At 46.9% G+C, this 27,041-nt stretch overlaps 3 protein-coding genes across 5 annotated transcripts in view; all 3 read right to left on the bottom strand.

Moving 5' to 3' along the window:
* Nucleotides 1-27,041, bottom strand: part of LOC143984050 (class I histocompatibility antigen, F10 alpha chain-like) — a 692,198-nt gene that overhangs the window by 212,418 nt on the left and 452,739 nt on the right. The gene's annotated exons all lie outside the window — the stretch shown is intronic.
* The window catches only part of LOC143984059 (class I histocompatibility antigen, F10 alpha chain-like), a 682,453-nt gene that overhangs the window by 215,970 nt on the left and 439,442 nt on the right, over nucleotides 1-27,041 (bottom strand). For 2 of the 3 annotated variants that reach the window (XR_013274708.1, XM_077484368.1), the window contains exon 2: nucleotides 20,388-20,648. The exons of the other annotated variant lie outside the window; for it this stretch is intronic. Coding sequence is in view for 1 of the 2 variants with exons in the window: in XM_077484368.1 (XP_077340494.1) it covers nucleotides 20,388-20,648 (261 nt within the window). In the remaining variant the exon portion in view is untranslated. The remainder of the gene's footprint in view (nucleotides 1-20,387; nucleotides 20,649-27,041) is intronic. 3 annotated transcript variants of the gene reach the window in all.
* LOC143984105 (class I histocompatibility antigen, F10 alpha chain-like) overlaps nucleotides 1-27,041 on the bottom strand; it is a 907,941-nt gene that overhangs the window by 844,720 nt on the left and 36,180 nt on the right. The gene's annotated exons all lie outside the window — the stretch shown is intronic.

Here is a 27,041-nt window from a genome sequence, read left to right as displayed (position 1 = left end):
AAATCACGGTACTCCTCCAGCAGGGAGGGGAGTGAAGCGGTGCACAGAACCTTGGATACCTTCAGGAAGCATGTCTCACTGCATTGTGGTGACCAGGAGAGAACCTTAGCACGGAGCCAATCAAAAGAGGGGTTGTGCCTCTGTAACCAAGGATAACCAATAACCAGCGGAAATCTGGGTGAGGAAATTTCTTTGGAATTGGATTATCTCATGGTGAAGAGCCCCTACGGCCATGGACAATGGAACCGTCTCATGAGTCACATGGGCAGGCTGTAAAAGGTCTCCCGTCAAGAGCCTCAATGGCAAGTGGAGTGACACGCAGCTGCAGTGGAATCGAGTGCTGCAAAACAAATGCAGCATCAATGAACAGGCCTGCAGCCCCAGAGTCGATTAGAGCCTGTATCTCGATGGACGACAAGAAAGGGTGACCAAAACCAGGGGCTTATCCTTCTGGATAACTGGGGATGAAACAATGCCACCTAAGGTCTGTCCATGACAGGACCTCAAGGTTTGGGCGTTCCCTGGATGGATAGGACAAGAATTCAAAAAGTGACCTGCCTGGCCACAATAAAGGCACAATCTCTCCCTCCTCCTAAAGGCTCTCTCATCCGCAGAGAGAGACGCGTGAAGCCCAGGTGCATGGGTTCATCTTCACTGACCAACTCAGTACCAGGAGGCATGGGTGGGACTACAAAGCATGGCGGTTCAACAAGACAGGTTCCACTCAGAACAGGCCTCACCATGGTCGACCAAAGACGAGTGCACGTTATCAGCGTCATATCCAGAGGTTGTCTTTGGGAAATAGACGTATGAGTGCTGCCAGCATTGCTGCAGAGGTTGAAGATGTGGGGGGGGGGTCAGCCTCAGGAATTAAAAGCTCTTGACAACCTCATTGAATTACTTGAGGAAAACGACTCCCCTGATCTCATTGACCGCATCGATCTAGAACATCTTCTGGGTCGATTTGATCAATCAGACTTACCACCAGCTCCTCAGACTGTATTGAAAAAGAAATCTGATTACTTCCCGCCTCTAACTATGAACACCATTGTTTTGGCATTTTGTTAAACTTGCATGCAAGGAGATTTGCCAAATCAACATCATGAATGTGGATCACGACAACTTGACTATACCAGAGAGACAAGCTTTGAAATCTCTAGCTAATAATACATCTATCAATATCAAGCCATCTGATAAAGGTGGTAATATAGCAGTAATGGACAATCTCTTTTATGTTGAAATGTGTAATAAAATTTTGAACAACAAGGACTGGTATAAAAAAAATCTCAGGGGAGCTCGTTACAAAATTCTATCAGGAGTTTTATAATCTTGTGGACCGTGCACGGTCCTCTAACATTATTAACAAAAATGAACGGGAATTCATAAGAACCAAAAATCCTCGAATTCCAACTTTTTACTGTTTACCTAAACTCTACAAAAGCATACATAATCCGTCTGGCCGCCCGATAATTTCAGGAAATGGGTCGATTACGGCTAAATTAAGTGAATGGATCGACAAACATCTCCGTCGTTATGTAGCTGAGTTGCCCAGTTACATCCAAGACACTTTGCAACTCCTACAAAGCATTGACAGTATCTGTATTCCACCCACCGCCACTTTAGTGGCAGTGGATGTGGAAGCTTTGTATAGTTCCATCCCTCATGAGAAAGGCATGGTCTGCTTCAGAAATATCTTATCCAGAGACTTGGCATTGGATCCATCTATCAAGAATTTTATTTTGGATGCCCTTGATTTCATTCTTCATCACAATCACTTTGTCTATAACTTTTCCCACTTCCTCCAGGTACAGGGCGTTGCTATGGGGACTTCATGCGCCCCGTCGTACGCCAATCTGTACCTGGGGGAGTGGGAACAAGCAATTAATAATGATGCAAACCTTAGCCTACTTATGACGAATGTATCTATGTGGGCACATTATATTGATGACATATTGTTGGTCTGGAATTGCCCTGTGGAACTACTGAAGTCATTTGAGTGGGTTGAATGAATGAATGACTGAATGAATGACTTATATAGCGCTATCTATACGAACTGAATCGCCTCAGGGCGCTTTTCTTGCCACCGGTGTCCATCTGCAGCTATTTATGCGGTCCTTTAACCTGTAGACTCCCGACACACTTACAACATTGACATACACATATTATGGCCAATTCTTTTGGACAGGGTCTAATTAACCTACCAGCATGTCTTTGGAGTGTGGGAGGAAACCGGAGTACCCGGAGGAAACCCACGCAGGCATCCAGTGAATTTAAGGAGGGGAATCGAAAAGGACCCATGTAAACGCTTTGGGACCTTCACATGTGGTGGATGCGGCTATTGCCGCTTTATGAATAAGACCACTAATTTGCTATTTCCCAATGGTGAGCAATACAGACCTCGTCATTACGCAAACTGTAGGACGCCAGGTGTTGTTTACCTTCTCCTGTGCAGTTGCAACTGTTTTTATGTAGGGAAAAAACAATTCAGGAATTTTGGAAGAGAGCATGTCATCATCTGATTTCCTTACAATCCTGCACTCCTACCCTCCCTTTTGAATTCCCCCCCCCCCTTTTTTTTTCTCAGTGATTTTTCATCCTATTGGGTCACACTGTATGACGTCCCTTGTGGAACCCGTGTCCTGTGGGTCGTGTGGATTTGTGTCTGTTGATCCCGTTGGTTCGCGCGCTATCATCCAGAGACTCGAGAGAGGTTGTTTTTTTTCTCTCAGCTTCTCCCTTATGGATATATTATCTGTTTTTTGATGGCATAAATATTAAGTTTAATGTGATTTTGCTTTAATTTTAGATTTCCTGCTTTCTGTCTTATGTAAATTATACAACATACCCCTGATGAAGAGAATTTACTTAAGATCTCGAAACGCATTGGGTTGCTGCCTTCGTCCACTGTAGTATATTACAATACAGTTGGACTTAGGAAAAATACAGTAAAACAGGATAAGTCATGTTTATCATGTTTGTATGTTTTCTATTGCTTGTAAATATATGAAATGTGCATTGTAATTGGTATCATCAATTTTAATTATTATTATTAAAAATCTTTGTATTTTGACCTACTTTTGTACATTTTGTGCGGCCACCTGCCCATGATAAAGTCCTTTCCCTAGAGGAGAAAATTTGTTTTTCATATTATCCTTTCACAGACTAGGCCACAGGGCAGTATTCCAACATGGTAACGACCCCAAACAAACCTCCAAGATGACCATTGCCTTGTTAAAGAAGCTAAGGGTAAAGGTGATGGACTGGCCTCTTCATGATTGAACACAAGTTCTCAATGGAATTAAGGTCTGGGGAGTTTCCTGGCCATGGACCCAAAATTTCCATGTATTGTTCCCCAAGACAGTTAGTTAAGACTTTTGCCTTATTGCAAGGTGCCATCATGCTGGAAAAATAGGATTTTTGTACACCGTAAAATTATTTTCTCTGTAATTCACCGACCGACACAGATCCTCTCTGTAACAAAATGGGTTGTTAGCCTTATCACTGGAGATTACTAGGCAAAGTTGTAATACAACACTTCAGGGGGGCGGTCCCTAGGCTACAATCCCCACAGTCTGCCCTAGCAGCCTCAGTACGTCAACAAGCACTATAACATAAAAAGAGAGAAAAAAAAGGAGAGGTGGGTGCTGTGTCGGTCAGTGAATTACAGAGAAAAGGATTTTAGGTGAGTACAAAAATCCTATTTTCTCTTATATTCACCGACCGACACAGCTCCTCTCTGTAACAAAATGGGACGTCCCCAAGCAGTGCCAAACGAGGGGTGGGAGAAACAGCATAAAAACTTCATCCACCATGGCAGGTGGGAACTAGTGAAACGAAACCCACAAAAAACAGCAGTGCGTAGAAAAACCACCACAAAACCACAGGGTATCCTCAACAGGAGTGATCCCCAAGACAGCAGCAAACTGCTGAAGTAATGCAACAGTGCATTAACATAACAGTACTGCGTTTTTTCGAAAAAGCAGGAAAAAATATCGGTTGCATATTCAATTGCAACTACACGGCCGCCTGCAAAACTCTTCGGCCAAAACAGGCATCAGCCGATGCACTGACGTCTACCTTGTAAAACTTGGTAAACATATGGACAGACGACCAGGTTGCCGCCTTACACACCTGAGCGACCAACGCTTGGTGTCGGAAGGCCCAAGACTTTCCAATTGCCATTGTGAAGTGGGCCGTGACTGGAAAGGGGGGCACCTGCCCCTTCAAGGCGTAGGCTTGTACTACAATCTGATCCGCCTGGAAATGGTGGCCAATGAGACCGTCATGCCTTTCCTGGGACCAGCTACCGAAACAGTGAGTCTGACTTCCGAAAGGGAGCTGTGGCAGACAAATACACCTTCAAAGCCCTAACCACGTCCAAAGCGTGAAGGGCCACCTCTTTAGGGTGCTTCGGCTTAGGATACAGCGATGGTAATACAATGTCCTCATTGATATGAAAAGCCAAGACCACCTTCGGTAGAAAGGACGGTTGCGGACGCAACACCACCTTATCCCTGTGGATAACCAGATAGGGCGACTTGCAGGACAAGGCCACCAATTCCAAAACCTTCCTGGCCGAGGTGATGGCCACTAGAAAGACCACTTTCTGGGAAAGAGTCAAAAGGGGAATCTCCCTGATATTCTCAAACAGCGTTTTTTGAAGCGCCGACAACACCAGGTTCAAATCCAATGGGGGTAACGGTGAACGCACCGGAGGGACTAAGTGTCGTACCCCCTGAACGAAGGTACTCACTAAGGAGTGCGATGCCATGGGTCATTGGAAAAAGACAGCTAAGGCTAAGATTTGCCCTTTGATGGTGTTTAATGCCAACCACTGGTCCACTCCCTGCTGGAGAAACAGCAGGATCCTGGATATGGAAAAGGATCGCAGATGCCATCCTTTTCCTCACACATGGAGATGTAGGCCTTCCAGGTACGATGGTATATCTTCCGAGAAGAAGATTTCTGTGCCCTCAACATAGTTGGAATCACCGAGTCCAACAGACCCCGGTTCCTCAACACCTGGCTCTCAATAGCCATGCCGTTGAAGCCAGCGATGGTAAAGCAGGATGGAAAATCGGACCTTGAGATAGGAGGTCCTTTAGCAACGGCAGTCGCCAGGGAGTGTCTACCACCAGACGCACCAGGTCTGCGTACCAAAGACGCTGAGGTCAATCTGGGGCAACCATTATTACTGGGATCCCCTCGACTTCCACTCTGCGAAGCAGACGTAGCAACAGTTTCAGTGGAGGAAAAGCGTAAATCAGCTGCTACTGATCCCACGGAGCCACCAGCACGTCTGACACGTCTGCCCACGGATCTCTTGTCCTGGACACGAATCTTGGCACCTTCTGATTGAGACGGGAGGCCAGTAGATCTACATCTGGTGTTCCCCACTTCAGGCACAGTAGCTTGAATGTCTCCGGATGCAATGCCCATTCTCCTGGGTCCAGCATCTGCTGACTCAGATAGTCCGCCTGCCGGTTCTCCACCCCCAGGATGTAAATGGCCGACAGGGCCTGTATGTGTCACTCTGTCCACCGAAGTATGTGAGCGACCTCCCGAGCAGCGGCTGAGCTTCTTGTTCCCCCTTGATTTGCGTACGCCACAGCCGTGGCGTTGTCCAACTGTATCCTGATCGGATGCCCTTGAAGACTCCCCGACCATGTGTGGAGACACAGCCTGATCGCTCTCAAATGGAGAAGATTGATCGGCAACTCTGATTCTTTCGTCGACCAGAGGCCCTGAGCCGACTGAACCCCCATCACTCCACCCCAGCCGGATAGACTGGCGTCCGTAGTGATCACCGTCCATTTCATAGAAAGGAAGGATTTTCCGGACTGAATCACCGGGGACCTCAACCACCAGAGATTTATCCCATTTTAACAAAATCTCCTTCTGAAGCACTCTGGTGTGGAACTGGGCGTAGGGTACTGCCTTGAAGGAGGCTACCATGAGTCCCAGTATTCGCATGCAAAACCGGAGCGACGACCACTTGCGATTCATCAGTAGTTTGACCGCGGATCTGAGAGTCTGCAATTTGTCTGAAGGGAGAAGAACTCTCGCTTCCCTGGAGTCCAACAGTAAACCTAGGTACTCCAGACGCTGGGTCGGTACAATCACCGACTTCTTTAGGTTCAACAGCCATCCAAATTCTTGCAGGGTCTGCATGGCGATCGCCACATCCTCCTCTAATTCTGAGGTGGAAGGTGCTCTCAGGAGGAGATCGTCTAGGTAGCCCATGATTGCGATCCCACGATGTCTCAGCAACGTCAATACTGGAGCCAGAACTTTGGTAACGACTCAGGGGGCTGATGCCAGACCAAAGGGCAGAGCCACAAATTGGTAATGGGTTTCCCTGACTGCAAAATGCTGAAATTTTTGATGCCAAAGGCATATGGGTATGTGCAGGTACGCATCCTGGATGTCTAAGGACGCCAGGGAGTCCCCTTGATGGAGCGCAGCGACTACTGAGCGAACTGATTCCATTCTGAACCTCTGCACTTTTACAAAGCGATTGCGGGCTTTCAAGTCAAAGGTCAGATGTACCCCTTCCTTCTTGGGAACCACAAACAGATTTGAGTAGAATCCCTGGAAGCGTTCCGATTCCGGAACTGGTACAATCACCCCGCGATTTAGCAAATCCCTTACAGCCCCCAACAGGGCCTCCCGGTGAACCGGGGAAACGGGTATGCTGGAGGGGAAGAATCTCTTTGGCGGCCAAGAGAGAAACTATCTTGTAGCCTGTGGAAATCAGATCGCAGACCCATTGGTCAGATAACCAGGAGGACCACCGGGCTGCAAACTCTCGAAGGTGACCCCCCACCCGAGACATGGGTGGGGCAAACCTTTATGCGGTAGCACTTTTTTTCAAAGGCTTGTTAGGCTTGTGGTTTCAGGGACGTTTTTGACTGTCCGTGAACATCCTGTTGGGCTGGGAATGTTTTGGAGGATGAAAAAGCCGATTGTGAGCGGAAAAAGAGGGCCCTTGCCTACGGCGTGGCTCCTTAGCTTTCCTGGCGTGTGGGAGTAGTGTACTCTTACCACCAGTGGCATTTTTAATAATGTCATCCAACGAGGCTCCAAAGAGCCGATCTCCAAGGAAAGGAAGATCTGTCAGGGCTTTTTTGGATGTCTGGTCAGCAGACCAGCATTTTAGCCAAATCAGGTGCCTCAGCACCACAGCTGACACTGAAGCCCTGGATAACAAAGGGAGAGTATCCAGGGCCGCGTCACAGACGTACTTAAAGTGGTTGTAAACCCTTACAAACCACTTTGACCTACAGGTAAACCTAGATTAAGGCTTACATGTAGGTCCAAGAAATATCTCCTAAACCTATATGGTTTAGGAGATATTTGCCCGAAAACAGGCACCGTTGTCTGCGGCGCATGCGCCGTAGACAGCGGCGCGCAGGCGCACTGAGCGCAGCATTTTCAAAGACGGAGCTGCCGTGTCGGCTCCCGTGCGCATGCGCGGGCGTGACGTCATCGCGGCTTCGCCGAAAGACAGCGACGGAGCTGCAAGACCCCACCAAGAAGATGGTTGCTGTGCAAAAGTTTTGCCCACTCAGTCAGTGTCTGCGACACCAGTGCGGATGCCTGTACAGGTCGCATGGCTGAACCCAAAACCGTAAACAAGGAACGAGCCACCGCCTCGGCCTTCATGTCCGTGGGACCCTTAAATGCAGGTGTTCCCTCAACCGGGATTGTGGGTTACTTTATTTAACCTGGATAATGGGGGGTCCAGGACTGGAGGAGCCGACCATTTCTTCAGAAGGCTTTCCTCAAAGGGGTAACACACCGCCATGTATTTGGGGACCGAAAATGTCCGTTGTGGGTGACCCTATTCCTTGTAAACGAACTTGTCAAAATAAGTCAGATACAGGAATACCTTAGGTGACCGTGCTGGCTTGCGGGACCCAAAGGGGATTGGTACATTAGCAGATGGATCTGCTGGCTCCTGAATCTTCAGGGTATCACGCACAGCTGTGATAAGTGCTCCAACAAGCGCTTTGTCGCACACGGACCCGGACGGGGACTCATCCTCACTGTCTGAGCGGTCAGAGCTCTCTCCAGAGGACGGGGGGGGGGGGGAAGGGGCCGCTTTTTAGCACCTTTCTTCCCAGGCACTGTCTCTATCTTGGCAACAAACAAATTGAGGATCGCCGTCAGGGTTTCCATAGGGACCGCGCAGTCCGCAGGTTGCAATTGCCTGGATTTCGGGGGAAGAAACACCAGTTTCTGAAGCCATGCTGACCCTACCCTGTCTGCCACCCAAAGGGGACTTAGGACAGTGACAGTCTCACCCTCCTTGCTGCCGTTGACTGAGGGGTTCTAACTCGCCGGACTCACCGCCCCGAGGAGTTCTGCTCTGTTTTACAGCATTGCCTGTAGATCCCTAGTGCTCCCAGATGCAGAGGGACCAAAGCTGTGTTGTTGGCAGTCCATCAGCACGATCGGTGAACGATTGCTGAGCGATCTGAAACACGTGTCCAGATTACACTGAAATCCTCCCAGCGCTCTGTGATGACAAAACAGGAAGCTGAGGGCCCGGCAGCTGCTGCTAGAGCACAAAAAATGTGGTCCGGCTTCAAGAAAATAGCCGCCAGTGTTCTGAATAGAGATCAATGGCCGCCTGAAGCCCAGAAGCATGCTGTCCCTTGCCCACACTGAAAATGGCTGCCAGCCAGCACCAGGAGAGGCAGAAAGAAAACATGTGGCAGACACAGTGCTGCACCAACACAGGGACAAACCTCACAGGCACCCTCCGGGATTAAATCACACAGGACCCAGGCACCCCAGCACAGCCAGAACCCAGACGACAGCCCAGGGCACACACACACCGCTCAGTACATGTACAGCCCCCCCATGAGGGGGGGAAAGGAGGGGAGTTAGGGACAGGGAAGAAAAGAGAGGGGGGTGAGGGGCCCCCAAAACGACCTCCCAGGGAATGCCCAGCTGCTCAAGCCTGCCGAGACAGGGAGAGCTGTGCTTACCAGTCCTGAAGAGCTGGGAGACATTCCATTGTAGCCAACTCCTGATCAGTACAGGGAAGTCTACTGGCCTGGCATACTGTGACTCAGACATCAGTAGCCCGGTCATATGTATGCCCTGGAGCATAAAACATCACCGACCACCTCTGGAGCTGAGGTATGTCGTGGCCTGCCGAGCTGCGACCTGCGAAAGCTGGATGACCGGACTGGGGAGACTACAAGGATAAGTGAACCAGCCTGTCACCCAGCCGGCTGTTGATCATTCATCTTGCACAAAAAACCAAGCTTCTGCATCAAAAAACAGACCTATTGGCCCGCAGGGTTCATAGGTGTATCTCCTTCACTAGGCAAAATAAAACTGAGGCTGCTAGGGCAGACTGTGGGGATTGTAGCCTAAGAACCGCCCCCTGGGCGGAACTAAAAGTTCTGAAGTGTTGTATTACAACTTTGCATAGTAATCTCCAGTGATAGGGCTAACAACCCATGTGTCGGTCGGTGAATATAAGAGAAATGCATTGTTCCTAACCAAACTGGTCTTGGATGGTTAGAAGTTGTTCTTGGAGCCCGAGGATGTTTTTTGTACCATTTATTCATGGCTGTGTTCTTATGCCGTGCACACACGATCGGACTTTCCGGTGGACCAGAGACCATCGGACAATTCAATCATGTGGGCTCCAAGCAGACTTTCTTCCCCAAAGTCCGGCGGACCTAGATTTAAAACATTTTTTAAATCTTTCCGCTGAAAGTCCGCCAGACTAAAGTCTGTTCATTTTGAACGTGACTTCAGGTATGACGGGACTAGAGAAGGAAGTCAATCTTGCCGCTTTCATCGGCGAGATTGACACCTTGCGAGCCCCATCTCCTGGTATGGATTTTAAGGGTAATGCCTTACGCTGAAAAAAAACGGTGTGGGGGTCCCCCCAAAGTCCACACCAAACTCTTATCCGAGCACGCAGCCTGGCCGGTCGGGAAAGGGGGTGGGGATGAGCAACCGCCCCCCCCCCTGAACCGTACCAGGCCGCATGCCCTCAACATTGGGGGGTGGGTGCTTTGGGGAAGGGGGGTGCCCTGCGGCCCCCCCACGCCAAAGCACCTTGTCCCCACGTTGATGAGGACAAGGGTCTCTTCCCTGGCCGTTGGTTTTCGGGGTCTGTGGGCGGGGGGCTTATTGGAATCCGGGAGCCCCTTTTAATAAGGGGCCCCCAGATCCCGGCCCTCCACCCTATGTGAATGAGTATGGGGTACATCGTAACCCTACCCATTCACCTGGGGAAAAGATGTCAACAAAAAAAAACACACTACACAGGTTTCTAAGTAGTTTATTAGGCAGCTACGGGGGTCTTCTTCCGACTTCGGGGGTCTTCTTCTGCCTTGTCTGCGCTTTCTGGTTCTTCTGTCGGGCTCCTCCGCTATCTTCTTCCAGCTCTTTTACTAGCGTTGGCCCGGTCTTCTCGTTCGTCGTCACCGCCATCTTGTTCTTCTGTTCTTCCGATGTTGACACAACGCTCTCTGCCGCTGTAATGCTGTGGACACGGTGCACAGTGACTTATATAGGCATAAGGGGCACAGTCACTGCCCCTTACGACGTCACAGTCCCGGGGCGTTTCGGGAATCATCTGCCTGTTTAGGCAAAATGCTTCGGATGCTACGCTGAACCCATGGTTATTATCTGACTTGAAACGCTTGTTTTTTACTCTGCAAATGTAAGTGCAATTCTAATGTTTACACAATAAATGTCCCATACGTAATCACGCTATGTGCCCTATTCTTCCTCTTTTTTTCTCCTCCTGGTTGGGTTAATTTGCCCACATATTGTTAACCTGCTGCATCCATTGATCTGGAGCGTTCTGCTTGGAGGCCATGTCCACATAGTAAGCCTGAGTTCTCTGGTCATCTTGTAAAGTCTGTCTGACTCATCAGGTGTATACCTGTATGAGTCCATTCTTTCTGGTAAGCGACTGGTACTTCTGGTGGTGGAACCTCTGTGTCACTTTTGTCATGTTCACTCAGGATTTCTGTGACTGTCATTCACCCAATTTTTGGCTGGTACTGCTGGCTGATACTGGTGGGTACTGATGGCTGGTACTGGTGGGTACTGCTCGGTGGTACTTTTGGGTACTGCTGGGTGGTACTGCTGGGTTCTAGTAGGTACTGGTGGCTGGTACTGCTGGGTACTGGTGGCTGGAACTTCTGGGTATTGGTGGGTACTGCTGGCTGGTAGCTGTGGGTACTGCTGGCAGGTACTGGTGGGTACTGCTGGCAGGTACTGGTGGGAACCGCTGGATACTGCTGGCTGGTACTTCTGGGTACTGCTGGCTGGGACTGCTGGGTACTGCTGTCTGGTATTTCTGGGTACTGCTGGCTGGTTCTTGATCCCCATACCCGCCATCAGTGTAACAGGAGTGGTGCTGGAGGAAGCATGCAGCTGCGGTAGAGAGCAGAGCTGATGCTTCCTGTATCACTCTTGTCACAGGCAGAGTACATTTGGTATCACTCCTCCTGTGATATCACTCCTCCTGTGACAGAACCCAAAGCTATACAGGAAGCTCCCTCTAGTGCCGGCTCAGATCTTCCCACTGCTTGGGGATAGCGGGTCGGGAACCCACAATCTGGGCTTGCCGACCTGACATCCCAGAGCAGGAGGCATGGGTCACATCAGAGGACACCCATGCTTTAAAAATGTTGACCGATTCTCATGCATGCCCTCCACAGAGCCCCCTGATGGTCTGGTGCTATCAATGTCATCAGGGTATTCTCAAACCTTCTGAACCATTATATCTTGTGTTTGGTCAAATCTTGGACTACCTACAATACCTCACAAAAGTGAGTACACCCCTCACATTTTTGTAAATATTTTATTATATCTTTTCATGTGACAACACTGAAGAAATTACACTTTGCTACAATGAAAAGTAGCGAGTGTACAGCTTGTATAGTGTAAATAATTTGTGTGGCCACCATTATTTTCCAGCACTGCCTTAACCCTCTTGGGCATGGAGTTCACCAGAGCTTCACAGTTTGCCACCTTCCATTTGAGGATCTCCCACAGATGCTCAATAGGGTTTAGGTCTGGAGACATGCTTGGCTAGTCCATCACCTTTACCCTCAGCTTCATTAGCAAGGCAGTGATCTTCTCAGAGGTTTGGGGTTGTTATAGTGTTGGAATACTGCCCTGCGGCCCAGTCTCCAAAGGGAGGGGATCATGCTCATGCTCTGCTTTACTATGTCACAGTACATGTTGGCATTCATGGTTCCCTCAATGAACTGTAGCTCCCCAGTACCGGCAGCACTCATGCAGCCCCAGACCATGACACTCCCACCACCATGTTTGACTGTAGACAAGACACACTTGTCTTTGTACTACTCACCTGGTTGCTGCCACACACGCTTGACACCATCTGAACCAAATAAGTTTATCTTGGTCTCATCAGACCAGAGGACATGGTTCCAGCAATCCATGTCCTTAGTCTGCTTGTCTTCAGTAAACTGTTTGTGAGCGTTCTTGTGCATCATCTTTAGAAGAGGCTTCCTTTGGGACGAAAGCCATGCAGACCAATTTGATGCAGTGTACAGTGTATGGTCTGAGCACTGACAGGCTGACCCCCCCACCCCTTCAACCATACATCTATTTCCCAAAGACAACGTCTGGATATGATGCTGAGTACATGCACTCAACTTCTTTGGTCGACCATTTTGAGGCCTGTTCTGAGTGGCACCTTTCCTGTTAAACCACTGTATGGTCTTGGCCACCGTGCTGCAGCTCAGTTTCAGGGTCTTGTTAATCTTCCTATAGCCTAGGCCACCTTTATTTATAGAGCAACAACTATTTTTCAGATCCTCAGAGAGTTCTTTCCCATGAGGTGCCATGTTGAACTTCCTGTGACCAGTATGAGAGAGAAAGAGTGATAACACCAAATTTAACACACCTGCTCCCCATTCACACCTGAGACCTTGTAAGACTAAAGCCGCGTACACACGGGCGGACTGTATGGCCTACTTAGTCCGTCATACAATCCGACGGACAGTCCGTCATACTTTCGAATGAACGGACTTGACCACACACGGATGCACAAACAGTCAGTCAAAAGCTTGTGCGATGACGTGTACAGCATGTACGACGGGACTAGAAATAGGAATTCCAATACACAGCAATGCACCCTTCCGCCGTGTAAATCCTTTCTGAGCATGCGCCATTCTTAGTCCGTCGAACTTGCCTACTGACGAGCAGATTGTCCGCTGAAACCAAAGTATGACGGACAGAATTTCGAAAAATCCGAAATACTTAGTACGCCAGACTGCACGCTGAAAAAGTCTGCTGAAGCCCACACACGCGCGGACTGTCCGCTGAAATGTGTTTCGATGGACTAAGTAGGCCATACAGTCCGCCCGTGTGTACGCGGCATAACGAGTCACATGACACCAGTGAGGGAAAATGGCTAATTGGGCTCAATTTTGACATTTTCAGTTAGGGGTGTACTCACTTTTGATATTTTGAGGGGACAGCAAATTTACACTGTTATACAAGCTGTACACTCACTACTTTACATTGTAGCAAAGTGTCATTTCTTCAGTGTTGTTACATGAAAAGATATAATAAAATATTTACAAAAATGTGAGAGGTGTACTCACTTTTGTGAGATACTGTATATATCCACCTTATTGCTATAATGTATTATACATCCAGGTGAGTGCACTAAGCCTTGGTGAGCATGATATTGATTTAATAAAGCGGATGTCTCTCCTTATAGGAGCATGGCTCTTTCAAATATTATTATCCCTAGCACCCCTTCCTTATTACCATACATTTTTATGTATATAGATTAGGGATGAGCTTCATGTTCGAGTCGAACGTGTTCGTGCGTTCGGCGAATTCCGAACGTTTTGGCCGTTCGCGTCAAAATTCGAGTGACGCGCGCGCGGACCACAATGCACTGCGTTGGCGCAGTGCATTGCTGTCCGATGATTGGCCAAGCATGCACTGTGACCCCGCATGCTTGGCCAATCGCAGCGCCGGCAGCGAGGAGAGCCATGATTGGCCACAGGCAGGATGCCTGTGGCCAATCATAGCTCAGACTGTGTAGTGCACGCCCCACACTATATAAGGCCGCCTTTAAGGCCGCCTCCTGTAGTGTGTTACTTTGCATCTGAAGCAGTGGGTGTTCTGTGTACCTTCAACACAGTACACACCAATCGTTTTTGGCTGATTTCCTATCTTGCTGCTGTGTAGTGGTTGTTGTCTGTGCCCTGACTGCAGTATACACCACTATATTCACCTCACCTATATAGCTAGTGATCTAGCTTTAACCACTTAACAACTGCCCATTGCCGATTAACGGCTTCAGGGCGGTTGTTTAACTCAGAGAGGCCGTTAATTAACGGCCTCCCAGAATTCTGCTCTCGCGTGCCCCGAGGTGTGCGCACTCGAGAGCATCCGTGACCGCCGGGTCCATAGGACCCGGCGCATCACGGTAAACGGCCGCTCATAGCGGCCGTTTACCACGTGATTGCTCCATCAAATGACGGAGTGATCACTTGGAAACAAACCGGCGTCATGTTATGACGCCTGTTCCTCCCTCCCCTTTCTGTACCGATCGGTACAGCGGAGGGGAAAGAGATCGGTGTCAGCAGCGATGCGGGCTGCATCTGCAGTGCCCACATCGCTGCTTACTGAATTTAACCCCTCAATTCCATGCCAATACTCTGCAGTACCCTGCCATTACTCTGCAGTAACCCATTACTCTGCAGTGCAGTACCCCGCCATTACTCTGCAGTGCAGTACCCCGCCATTACTCTGCAGTGCAGTACCCTGCCATTACTCTGCAGTGCAGTACCCTGCCATTACTCTGCAGTACCCTGCCATTACTCTGCAGTACCCCACAATTACTCTGCAGTACCCCCCATTACTCTGCAGTACCCACCAATACTCTGCAGTACCCCCCAATACTCTGCAGTACCCCCCAATACTCTGCAGTACCCCCAATACTCTGCAGTACCCCCAATACTCTGCAGTACCCTGCTATTACTCTGTAGTACCCCGCCAATACTCTGTAATACCCTGCCATAAATTGCCATACCCAGCCATACTCAGAGATACCCAGCCATACTCAGAGATACCCTGAAGTACCCAGCCATAGATGCCCCCCATCCCTCACCGCCCTCCGGTGCTTCTACCAACTCGCCAGTACGATCAAAGCCAGAATCTTTTTTTTTATTTTTTATTTCAGGCTTCCCAGCCTAGAGGTGAGATGTGGGGTCATATTGACCCCCCAGATTTCACTGTAAAAAGGACCTGTCACCCCATATTCCTATTACAAGGGATGTTTACATTTCTTGTAATAGGAATAAAAGTGATCAAAAATATATTTTTGGGAAAAAAAATGTCAAACTAAAATAAATAAAGTAAAATGAACAATAAAAAAATAAAATAAAAATTAAAGCGCCCATGTCCCCATGTGCTCGCATGTGCCACACATGTGAGGTATCGCCGAGAATGTTAGAGCGAGAGCAATAATTCTAGTCCTAGACCTCCTCTGCAACTCAAAACATGTAACCAGTAAAAAAATATTTAAAGCGTCGCCTATGGGGATTTTTTAAGTAGCGACGTTTGGCGCCATTCCACGGGCATGTGCAATTTTGAAGAGTGACATGTTTGATATCTATTTACTCAGCATAACTTCATCTTTCACTTTATGCAAACATTGGGCTAACAAGTGGTTAATAATAGAGCTTGCAGTCAGTAGTGTTAGGAGATAGTGCGTGCTGTCTGCGTGCTCTGTACCCAGTACATACCGCTATAATATAGGGCAGGCCCCTACTTTCAAACATCCAACTTACAAACATCTCCTACTTGCAAACGCAAGGAGACAGCAGCAAGTGAGATGAAAAAAGATGGACGACAAAACAAATTATACAGGGGTGATAACCCTTCCCTATGTTTTCCAAAAAGCTTAAAGATATTTTTTTTGACTGGAGCTACACTTTCAAAATGTACCGGTTGAAAATGACAAACAGATTCAACTTAACACAACAAACCTACACAGTCCCTGTCTTGTTTGCACCGCCTGTATACTGCTGTTCTGAGTATATAGGTCCTGGGGGCCACACGCATTTCCTTTTTTTAATATGGGTACGGGGTTCCCCTTAATATGTGTACAAGACCCAAATAGGCTGGTAATGGGCAGAGAGGGCTACCCATGCCATTTTTCTGAATGATTTTCATTTTCAACCATATTGCAGGAACCAGATATAACATTAAAACCGCAAGCAGTTTTAAATGGTGTTATTTCCGTTTAATGTCATTTTGTGCAGGGACTGTTATAAACACGGGAAACACGTGGCACTTCACAGGCATACTACAGACACCCCCCAGGCACCATATTTAAAGGAATATTTCACTTTTTTTTTTCACTTTAATCGTCATTAAAATCAATGCTCCCGCCAAAACGGTCGTTTTTAAAACTTTTTTTTGCAGTGACCCATGTCCCCTGAGGCAGGTCGCCAAACCCTTTTTAGCACACTATCTTGCATATTAGCCGTTAAAATTAGCATTTTCCAATTCGAACATTCGAGTCCCATAGACTTCAATGGGGTTCTAACGTTCGTACCGAACGCGGGGGTCGTTCGCAAGTTCTGGTGCGAACCGAACCGGGGGGTGTTCGGCTCATCCCTAATATAGATTTATACTAATCAAGACCTGGGGGATTACTCATCCAAATCACTTGGTGTAGAAGCACTTACTTCATATACATAATCTCTAACTATATTTAGGTAGGTGGAATTTCCTACTACCTTATATAATTAGTTTGGTTGTCTCACTAACCTAACTTTTTATTTTACCTTACTACATTTATTCTATACCTTTTGCCTGCAAGATCCTGGGGTTGGCCCATGCTTGCAGTGTGTCCCCATACCCTCCTTGCGTGGTCCAGTGGTCCTATCAGAGCTTATGCCCATTGAGGTGTTCTGCCACCTTGACAGAAAATTTTGTTTTACATGTGTAAGTACTCTTTTTTTCCCTAGTATTGTTTCATCATTTACCATAGTTCAGCAAACTGTAACTTGTATTTTTGCATATTGATTACCTTTGTGTAAGTTATTCTGCTCTCCCTATATCTTCATCAGATTTATTCTGCTCCCCCTATATCTTCATCAGATTGTCTTAGCTCCAGAAGAAGTGCATAGATAGGTGTGAAACTAGTCGAGCACATTATTTGTACCTTGAAAAGCAGAACTGATACTTCCTGAGCTGCACAATTAATCATTAAAAATCAAAATCGATCTTCCCGATCTTAAAACAGCATTTTCCGATTCTATCTAAAAAATGCAGCAAGTTCTCTGTTAGCTGAAAAAAAATCCAGGCAGCCTGCCAAGTTTTATCACATCATATATAACTATAAACAAAATAACATTTTGTTCTTAGTTCAAAGGGGTGAACTTCTGTCTGTAGATGAGGGAAGTCTTTTAACCACTTAAAAGACTAAACCTTTTTCTTACACTTGCTGCTTACAAGTTAACCACTTCAGCCCCGGACCATTTTGCTGGTCAAAGACCAGACCACTTCTTGCGATTCGGCACTGCGTCGCTTTAACTGACAATTGCGCGGTCATGCGACGTGTCTCCCAAACAAAATTGACGTCCTTTTTTCCCCACAAATAGAGCTTTCATTTGGTGGTATTTGATCACCCCTGCGGTTTTTATTTTTTGCGCTATAAACAAAAATAGAGCGACAATTTTGAAAAAAAACGCATTATTTTTTACTATATAAATATAGTAAATATTTTTTTTCCCTCAGTTTAGGCCGATACGTATTCTTCTACATATTTTTGGTAAAAAAAAAAATTGCAATAAGCGATTATTGATTGGTTTGCGCAAAAGTTATAGCGTTTACAAAATAGGGGATAGTTTTATGGCATTTTTATTAATAATTTTTTTTACTAGTAATGGCGGCGATCAGCGATTTTTGTTGTGACTGTGACATTATGGAGGACACATCGGACATTTTTGACACATTTTTGGGACCATTGTCATTTATACAGCAATCACTGCTATATAAATGCAGTGATTCCTGTGTAAATGACACTGGCAGTGAAGGGGTTAACCATTAGGGGGCAGTGTTGCTAAATGTGGGGGGAGATCAGTGACACTGTCACTAGGCAGAACGGGGAGATGCTTGTTTACATTAGCATCTCCCCATTCTTCCGCTGCGGGACCTGCGACCTGACTCACGAAGCTTTACTGCGACATTATGGTGGGCACATCGGACAATTTTGACACATTTTTGGGACCATTGGCATTAATGCAGCGATCGGTGCTATAAAAATGCACTGATTACTGTAAAAATGTCACTGGCAGTGAAGGGGTTAACACTAGGGGGCAATCAAGGGGTTAACTGTGATCCCTATTGTGTGTTCTAACTAAAGGGGGAGGGGACTGACTAGGGGAGATGACAGATCGCTGTTACTTTGTATGAACAGATAATCTGTCACTTCTCCCCTCCCCTTTTCACACACAGAGATCCCAGTTCTCACGTCATGAGTGATTGCGGGAGCCCGGCTGTCTTAGAGACCCCCAGCACTTGCATCGGCTACGGGGGTGAACATCGGGCACATTCCCCTAGTGGCTGCCTAAGGAAGCAACGTAACATAATGTTGATTCTTTTGCCCGTACCATTCTGCCGCAGTAAAACTGAGGCTGCTGGTCGGGAACAGGTTAATCAAGCTGTGATCTTCTATAAATCTGTCTCATAGAATGTCTCATCTCTCTTAGTTTTAATCATCTGACACAATTATAGTATATCCCCTGTATTCTGTCTGCAGTGTTTGTATTTGGTGTAATAGTGATGGGCCGAACTCCCCCCGGATCAATTTGAACTCCCGAATAGGAAAAAAAGTTCGGACCTGAGCAACAAATTCTATGGGACCCCAACATGAAAAATCAAAAGTCACCATTTTGAAAGCTTATATGCAAGTTTTTGGTCATAAAAATGGCATGGGGGTCTGGGTACTGACCTGGGTGACATGTATCAATGTAAAATATTTGTTAAAATAATAATTGTTTTTAAAGATGCTTAAAGTGAAACAATAAAGATGACATTTATTTTAAATACAGTAAAGTACCTAGAACATGCTGCAGCAAATCTGTATTTATAAAGAAAAAAAAAAGACATTTAAATAGATTTTTCTGGCTGCAAAAAAATAAAACTAAAAAACATTGCCGGCAATATATATATATATAAAAAAAAAATATTGTGTGGGAGCCCCATAATCTATACTCAGGCCAAAATTACTACAATACACTAGGCCACATGCTCTCAACCCCAAAGCACCTTGTCACCATGTTAGTGGAGGCAAGGGCCTCTTCCCGACAACCCTGGGTGATGGTTGTGGGTGTCTGCAGGCAGGGGGCTTATTGGTGTCTGGAAGCCCCTGTTAACAAGAGGGCTCCCAAATCCCACCCCCCTATGTGAATGAGTTTGGAGTACACAGTACCCCTACTCATTCCCAAAAAGGGTCAAAAATAATTTTTTGGGGGGGGGGGTTCTGCGGGCATTGTGATTGACGATGGATCCACATTGGGGGGACTTTTTTTTATTTTTTAATAAAGGACTTGTCAAAAACAGCTATCTGTTTTTTCTACTCTACACGTGAATGGGTAATGGTACTATGTACCCATGGGGGGGACTACCCAGGGTTGTGGGGAAGAGGCCCCTGTCCCCATCAACATGGGGACAAGGTGCTTTTGGGTGGGGGAGGAGGGCATGTGGCCTGGTATGGTTCAGGAGGGGGGCACCTGCACCCCCCTTTCCTGGCCTTGCAGGCTGCATGCTTGGATAAGAGTCTGGGATGGATTTTAAGAGGGGGCCCATGACTTTTTTTTTTTTTTGGCGTGGGGTTCCCCTTACAAACCACTTTGACCTACAGGTAAGCCTAGATTAAGGCTTACCTGTAGGTCCAAGCAATATCTCCTAACCCTATATGGTTTAGGAGATATTTGCCCGAAAACGCATGCGCTGTAGACAGCGGCGCGCAAGCGCACTGAGCGCGGCATTCTCAGCGACAGAGCTGCCGCGCGTGTCGGCTCCCGTGCGCATGCATGGGAGTGACGTCATCGCGGCTTCGCCGAATGACAGCGGCGGAGCTGCGAGACCCCAACCAACAAGATGGATGTGGCGGACTACAGGGGACAGCGGCGACTTTGCTGGCTCCTGTGTCAGGTAAGTGACACATAATGGGCTACTATGCGATGCATAGTAGTCCATTATGCTTTGCCTTTGCAGGGAATGAAAGAGGAAGTAAACTCATCAGGGTTTACTTCCTCTTTAAAATCTGAACCAGGCTAGAACCGCTTGCTCATCCCTAGCAATAAGAGGCTATAAAGGTGTAAGAATTCTCTCACCTCCAGTCTGGTTGAATCGGTTCATCAATATTTGTACATTGTGCTGGGAAACAGGCTCAGCACTCCAAGCTATTTGTGTGTTCTCCTCCCAGTAATCAGATTCCAGTTTCTTCATCCACTCAGTCCTGGGAAGATACTGATGGGTGTCACTATCATAATTTGATATTTCCTTATCATCTACATATCCAACCAGAGAGTACACAGGGAGTCCGGATCCCGGAGAGGAGACTGCAGTGTGATAATACTGCAGAGTGTGACTGTCTGATAGAGAGAAAAACAGAGTGTTATATACACATCATGTACACATCACAGTATAATGTATATAATGATTACATACAGAGTGTTATATACACATCCTGTACACATCACAGTATAATGTATATTATGATTACATACAGAGTGTTATATATTAGGGCTGAAACAACTAATTGATTATGAAATTAATCGATTACTATTTTCATAATCGATTAATTGGCCAGTAACATAATGGGGTTAAAAAAACAAAATGAGCCCTTTATAGTACAAAAAGAACAAATAATCGCTACTGTAAATATTACTTTCACAGTTCTACATAAAAAATGAACCCCTTACAGTAGTAAGACAGAAAGAGCCCGATGGGAGCTTTTCATCGTATATTCTGACTGTGTGTATGCCCCATCTGACTTTTTCCGTCGAATATTCAGACGGACTTAGATAGAGAACATGTTCTATATTTTTCAGAAGGGAAAACTGCTCGTCTGTATGCTGTTCCAACGCACCAAAAACTACGCATGCTCTGAAGCAAGTACGAGACGGAAGCTATTGGCTACTGGCTAACTGTTTTGTTATTTAAAAGAAATGCCTTTAATATTACTTTAAATCTTCAATTAGTCTAAGGCAGGGGTTGCCAACCAGACGAAGACCAAGAGCCACATTTTTTACCAAGTTACCGCAAAGAGCCACATCATACGCATGGGCACACATGAACATCACCCCATCCCTTCCTCATACACACATACTTTTGCTCAGCTGGATTTATTGTAAATGTCACACACTGTTTTAACACTACAAAAACCACAGGCCAGTCATTTTCACCAAGTCAGTAATCTTCCTTTGAAAGTACATCTATGTGACAGAAGACAGCAGCTCATCTAATTTCCAAAATACAAATTGTCTTACAAACAGTGAACTGGTCAGGATAACAATAAACAGTTAATGGGTCTTCTAGCCTGAACTAGCAGTAAATTCTTCCAAAAAACATCACAGAAAGCATGCAGCACACACAGAGCTCTGGATAAATAAGTGAAAAGAAGCTGAAATGGTTAACAGCCAGCCGTGTGTCACACTAGACAGACAGAGAATGTGCTGAGCAGATCTTATTATCTTATTAAAGCGGAGGTCCACCCTAAAATGGACCTTCCGCTCATCGGAATCCTCCCCCCCTCCGGCGCCACAATTGGCACCTTTCAGGGGGGAGGGGGGTGCAGTTACCTGGATAATCCAGGTAACTGCACCGACTTCCGGGATAGCTGTCTGCGGAAAGGGGCGTAGATTACGCCCCTTTCCGCAAGTGCCCGCCCCTTTGCGCAAGTGCCCCGCTGCCTGCTGGGAAACACACAGATCCCAGAGGCAGCGGGGACCATCCTGATTGCGCCGCGCGACTCGTGCATGCGCAGTAGGGAACCGGGAAATGAAGCCGAAAGGCTCCTTTTCCTGACTCCCATACCCAAGATGGCGGCGGCAGCACCCGAGTGACGAGTGATGATCGAGAGATCGGCTTCGGGTGCCGACATCGCAGGCGCGCTGGACAGGTAAGTGTCACTATTTTAAAAGTCAGCAGCTGCAGTATTTGTAGCTGCTGGCTTTTAAAAAAAGTCCCGGTGGACTCCCGCTTTAAGTACAGAGCAAGACAGAGGGAGAAGGGAGGACATATCAGTAACGTGCACGCTTGTGGTCATACCTTCTTGTATCTTATCGGCTTCAGATACAGCGTGTTTCTCCTTCCTCTGCCCCCTTCAGCCTCACTCCAGCGCTTATGTATTCAAATGTGGTGGGCTGGGGACACTACCTGCTGATTGGCTGTTGATGTGTGGGAGGAGCGGAGGAGTGCATAGACTCGGGCTGCCTGTCACTGTAAACCAGCCCACTGAACCATCGGCCCAGTCCGACTGCAAGAGCCGCAATGAAACAGTCCGAACGCAAGAGCCGCATGAAACCGGGCAAAGAGCCGCATGAAACCAGGCAAAGAGCCGCATGTGGCTCGGGAGCCGCGGGTTGGCCACCCCTGGTCTAAGGAATGGAAAAAACATATTCACTAATCTTTCACTCCCCTAGCAGACCGTACTCCCCATTCTCCAACAGTGGTCTGTCCTTCTGCATTCTCATATCCAAAGCAGGACTAAGCAGTTAAAGCGGAGTTCCCCCTGGGTGATTTTTTTTTTTAAGTCAGTAACTACAAATAATGTAGCTGCTGACTTTTAATATATGGACATGTACCTGTCCAGGAGGCCCAGGATGTCGGCACCCAAAGCCACCCCGTGCTTCGGATGCAGGTGCCAGCATCCTTACTAAGGGAAACAGGAAGTGAAGCCTTACAGCTTCACAGCCGGTTTCCTACTGCGCGTGCGCAAGTTGTGCTGCGCTGGTCCCTGCTGTCATCTGGGACCTGTGTGTCTCCCAGAAGGCAGTGGGGAGAAGGAGGAGGGGCCAGACATTGTGTAGATCACCAAAGAAGATTGCAGTGATCTTTCCCGGAAGTGGGAACTGATACCTGGTTTTGACAGGTATCCGCTCCGCCCTGAAAGGTGCTAAATGTGGCACCAGAGGGTGGAGGAATCAGATCCGCTGTTTCATCCAAAAAAGTTCAATTTTTGGGTGGAACTCAGCTTTAAATGTACATATTATTTCTTGGTACTAACATTTACAGTTGTGCTCATAAGTTTACATACCCTGGCAGAATTTATGATTTCTTGGGCATTTTTCAGAGAATATGAATGATAACACAAAAGCATTTCTTTCACTCATGGTTAGTGCTTGACTGAAGCCATTTATTATCAATCATAATGGCAACAAAAACCAAAAACTACCCAAATGACCCTAAACAAAAGTTTACATACCCTGGTGATTTTGGCCTGATAACATACACACAAAGAGGTTTGAATCACCAGAAGAAAGCCATTACTATGTGTGACGAACGCTGGTGTCAGATCCCTGCCCTCCTCGCTAACTGGCGACAAAGGACCGGCCAACCTCACACCATGCTGTCACTTACGTAACAATGCCACACTCAGCTGCACCCAGCACAAAGATTTTCCAGCTTGCGGGACCACAATCTAGGTGCAGGCAGCCTGAGAGCGATTGTCACTGGGCTAATTACACAATTAACCCTTTAACTGCCACCACCCCCGTTTAACAGACAGAGCCGGGGGGACTCGTAATTTAAGCAACACCAATTATAAGTTTAGAATAAGCGCCTGCAACACACACTGCCACCACAGACAGGTCTGCTCAGTGCCTTACTCTACCACAGTAGCGCCCTTTTAAGAGACAGGTTCGTTTATAGTTTGCATCAAGAGCTTTAAAGACAAGGTTAACACTTTTCAACATAAGGATTTATTATGAAAAGGTCAAGGTTGGTGCGAATAAAACATTTACAGAAAAAGGATGTTTCAAAAAATAAAGACAATATACAGCCACAAAGAAATAAGGTAGAATTGGGAAGGAAGTATACTTGCAGTTAATGTCCAAGGGTTGATCAGAGTTCAATCGATAAGCAAAGGTAATCGGTTCTCAACTTGGCAGATGTTCTTTCTTGGATGGTAAAAAGGAGAACTCCCCATTGCCTTGGCCTCTCCTCTTTTCTGTCAAATCAAAGGGGGTGTTGACAGCGACCAGTGACCAATCGTCTGGTCATCTTGTTTAGGGGTTGGTTGCTGGGAGGTGTCTACACTCATGACCCTGTCCCAGGTACACTTTGTTATACATATTCATATCTCTGCCTCTCTATTGTTTATAGACTGCAGATATCCATTTTAGTGATCAGCATGATATTTGCTTCAAAACGAGTCCACACATGACAGGTTTCCCATTTCAGGGTTACCTTGGAGGAGTAAGGGGTCCCAGTGGCTTCCCATATGACCTGGCATAGGGGTGTTTGGACTTGAAATGTTAGAAATTATCCGAGGAAACTAAATATATCCATATTATGGCTGTGCTATGATGGCTTTGAAAGTTATAAAAAATGTTAACGTTTCAACACTTTACTAATCTGTTTGCACGCTATCTGGTTGGAAGTATTTACGACGGGGATCTGTTGGTTGTCTGCATGGAGAAAGTGACAGTTTTACGACAGGCCGGAATATCTGAATATCTGGTTAAACTGGTTAATCAATCAATGAATCCGGTGTGCCTAGAACCCCCAGAAAGCGAATCCCAGGATTACTGTGACAAACTGTCAGATTTTTTCATCGATAAAGTCAAAACCATCAGGGAAACAATTTGTCAGAATAAAACATCCGACCTCAGCCAGCAAATACATAAAGAGGATGTCCGCACCAACATACCGCAACCGCCAAAATTTTCACTATCCCCAATTACCGTAGACATCGCAAAAAACATCATTAATAAACTGCGTGACAGTACCTCACCTATTGACATCATCCCCACAAAACTACTGAAAGAATGCTCCGACATCGTGGCTCCAACCATAACCCACCTCATAAACCGATCATTCCACGAAGGGATTGTTCCCAGCATCCTCAAACAAGGCATCGTCAAACCTCTACTCAAGAAACCAAACCTGGACCCTCAGGATCCAAACAACCGTAGGCCAATTACAAGCCTCAACACCATTTCTAAGATCATGGAGAAAGCTGTAGTACATCAGCTACAACTTCACCTGGATACTCACAAACTCCTGGACCCGCTGCAATCAGGCTTCCGCCCGGGTCATGGAACAGAAACAGCTCTCCTCAAGATTTGGGATGACGCCCTCGAAGCGGCAGATGACGGAGAGCCGTGTCTCCTCGTACTGCTAGACCTAAGTGCAGCGTTTGATACAGTAGATCACAATACTCTACTCGTCCGCCTCACAGAAGTAGCCGGAGTCCAAGACATAGATCTCCATTGGTTCGCGTCCTTCCTAGGAAATCGGTCACAGACAGTGAAACTAGGAAAATTCCTCTCCGAAACTCGGGCAGTCACCTGCGGAGTCCCTCAAGGCTCTCCGTTGTCACCCGTTCTCTTCAACATTTACATTCGCCCACTCCTTCAAATCATCAGATGCTCAGATCTCTGCTTCCACTCTTACGCTGACGACACGCAACTTTATTTCCGGATCAATGGAAAAAAAGATCACCAACAACAACTTGAAAACTGCCTCAAATCAATAGAGGACTGGATGACCACCAACTCCCTCCAGCTGAACCAATCAAAGACAGAGCTTCTTATCTTACACCCAAATCATAAGCCCGCAACCAAAACCTCCTGGTCTCCACCAACCGTCTTTGGGCAGACTATCTCCCCAAAGACCAAAGCGAAGAGTCTCGGGGTTATTTTAGACGCACAAATGTCAATGGATGCGCAAATAGGAGCAGTAGTCAGTCGATCTCACCATCTGCTGCACATGCTTCGCAGACTCATCCCTTTTATCCCAAAGAATGACAAAGCAGTGGTAGTTGGAACAATCATTAATTCAGGACTGGACTACGCAAACTCGCTTTACATAGGATTACCACAATATCAACTTGCGCGATTACAACTGATCCAAAACACGGCGGCAAGGCTGATAACAGGAAAAAAACCCTGGGAATCCATTTCTCCTTCACTGAGGAGCTTACATTGGCTAACCGTAAAAAATCGGATCATGTTCAAGACCCTTTGCCTCACCCACAAATGCGTGCATAGAGAAGCTCCGCAATACCTAATGGAGAAAATAAATCATTACACACCAAACCGCAGTCTTCGATCAGCCAACAAAAACCTCCTCCTCGTGCCCAAAGCCCGGTATAAATCCAAGGGGGATCGGAGATTCGCTGTCCAAGGGCCTCGGCTATGGAATGCTCTACCAATCAACATCCGCCTGGAAGAAAATCACCTGGCTTTTAGGAAAAAACTCAAGACCTTCCTCTTTTAGCAGATGATCAAAGCTCGCCACAGCGCCTAGAGGCGATTCAGTTCGCATTGTGCGCTATATAAGTATTTCATTCATTCATTCATTCATCTGCCAGGCAACTTGAGCCTTGTTTTCTCTGCTAAGATAACCTTTCTTCCCTTTGAAGATTTTAAGAGCTTTTGGAATTCCTAAGACAAGGGAGGGGGGAGTTTAGATTATTCTGTAAGTTTATTCTAAGGTCAGCCAAACTGTCATGGCTGCTTTCCACACAAAATGGCAACTAGTTACAATATATCCTGGCTCAGACGTGATATCGTTACACCTCCCTCCTTAGGTGGTTGCATGGGAGGGAACTACAATTTCCCTCCTGACGCAACCGACTCTTGCAGGCTCGGCTTGTCGTGACAGCCCATCAGCATTGCCATGGGTGCTGCCTTTCTTATGCTGGATGGTGAAATCGTATTGCTGAAGAATTAAGCTCCACCGAAGTAGTTTGCCATTCTCCCCAGCCACACGATTTAGCCAGCTCAAGGGATTGTGATCTGTGATCACAGTGAAGTGCC

Source organism: Lithobates pipiens, unplaced genomic scaffold (assembly GCF_037356315.1).
Source record: "Lithobates pipiens isolate NorthernLeopardFrog02 unplaced genomic scaffold, aLitPip1_a1.2 Scaffold_1, whole genome shotgun sequence".
NCBI classification, from domain to species: Eukaryota; Metazoa; Chordata; class Amphibia; order Anura; family Ranidae; genus Lithobates; species Lithobates pipiens.
This window is presented reverse-complemented; position numbering and strand designations above follow the sequence as displayed.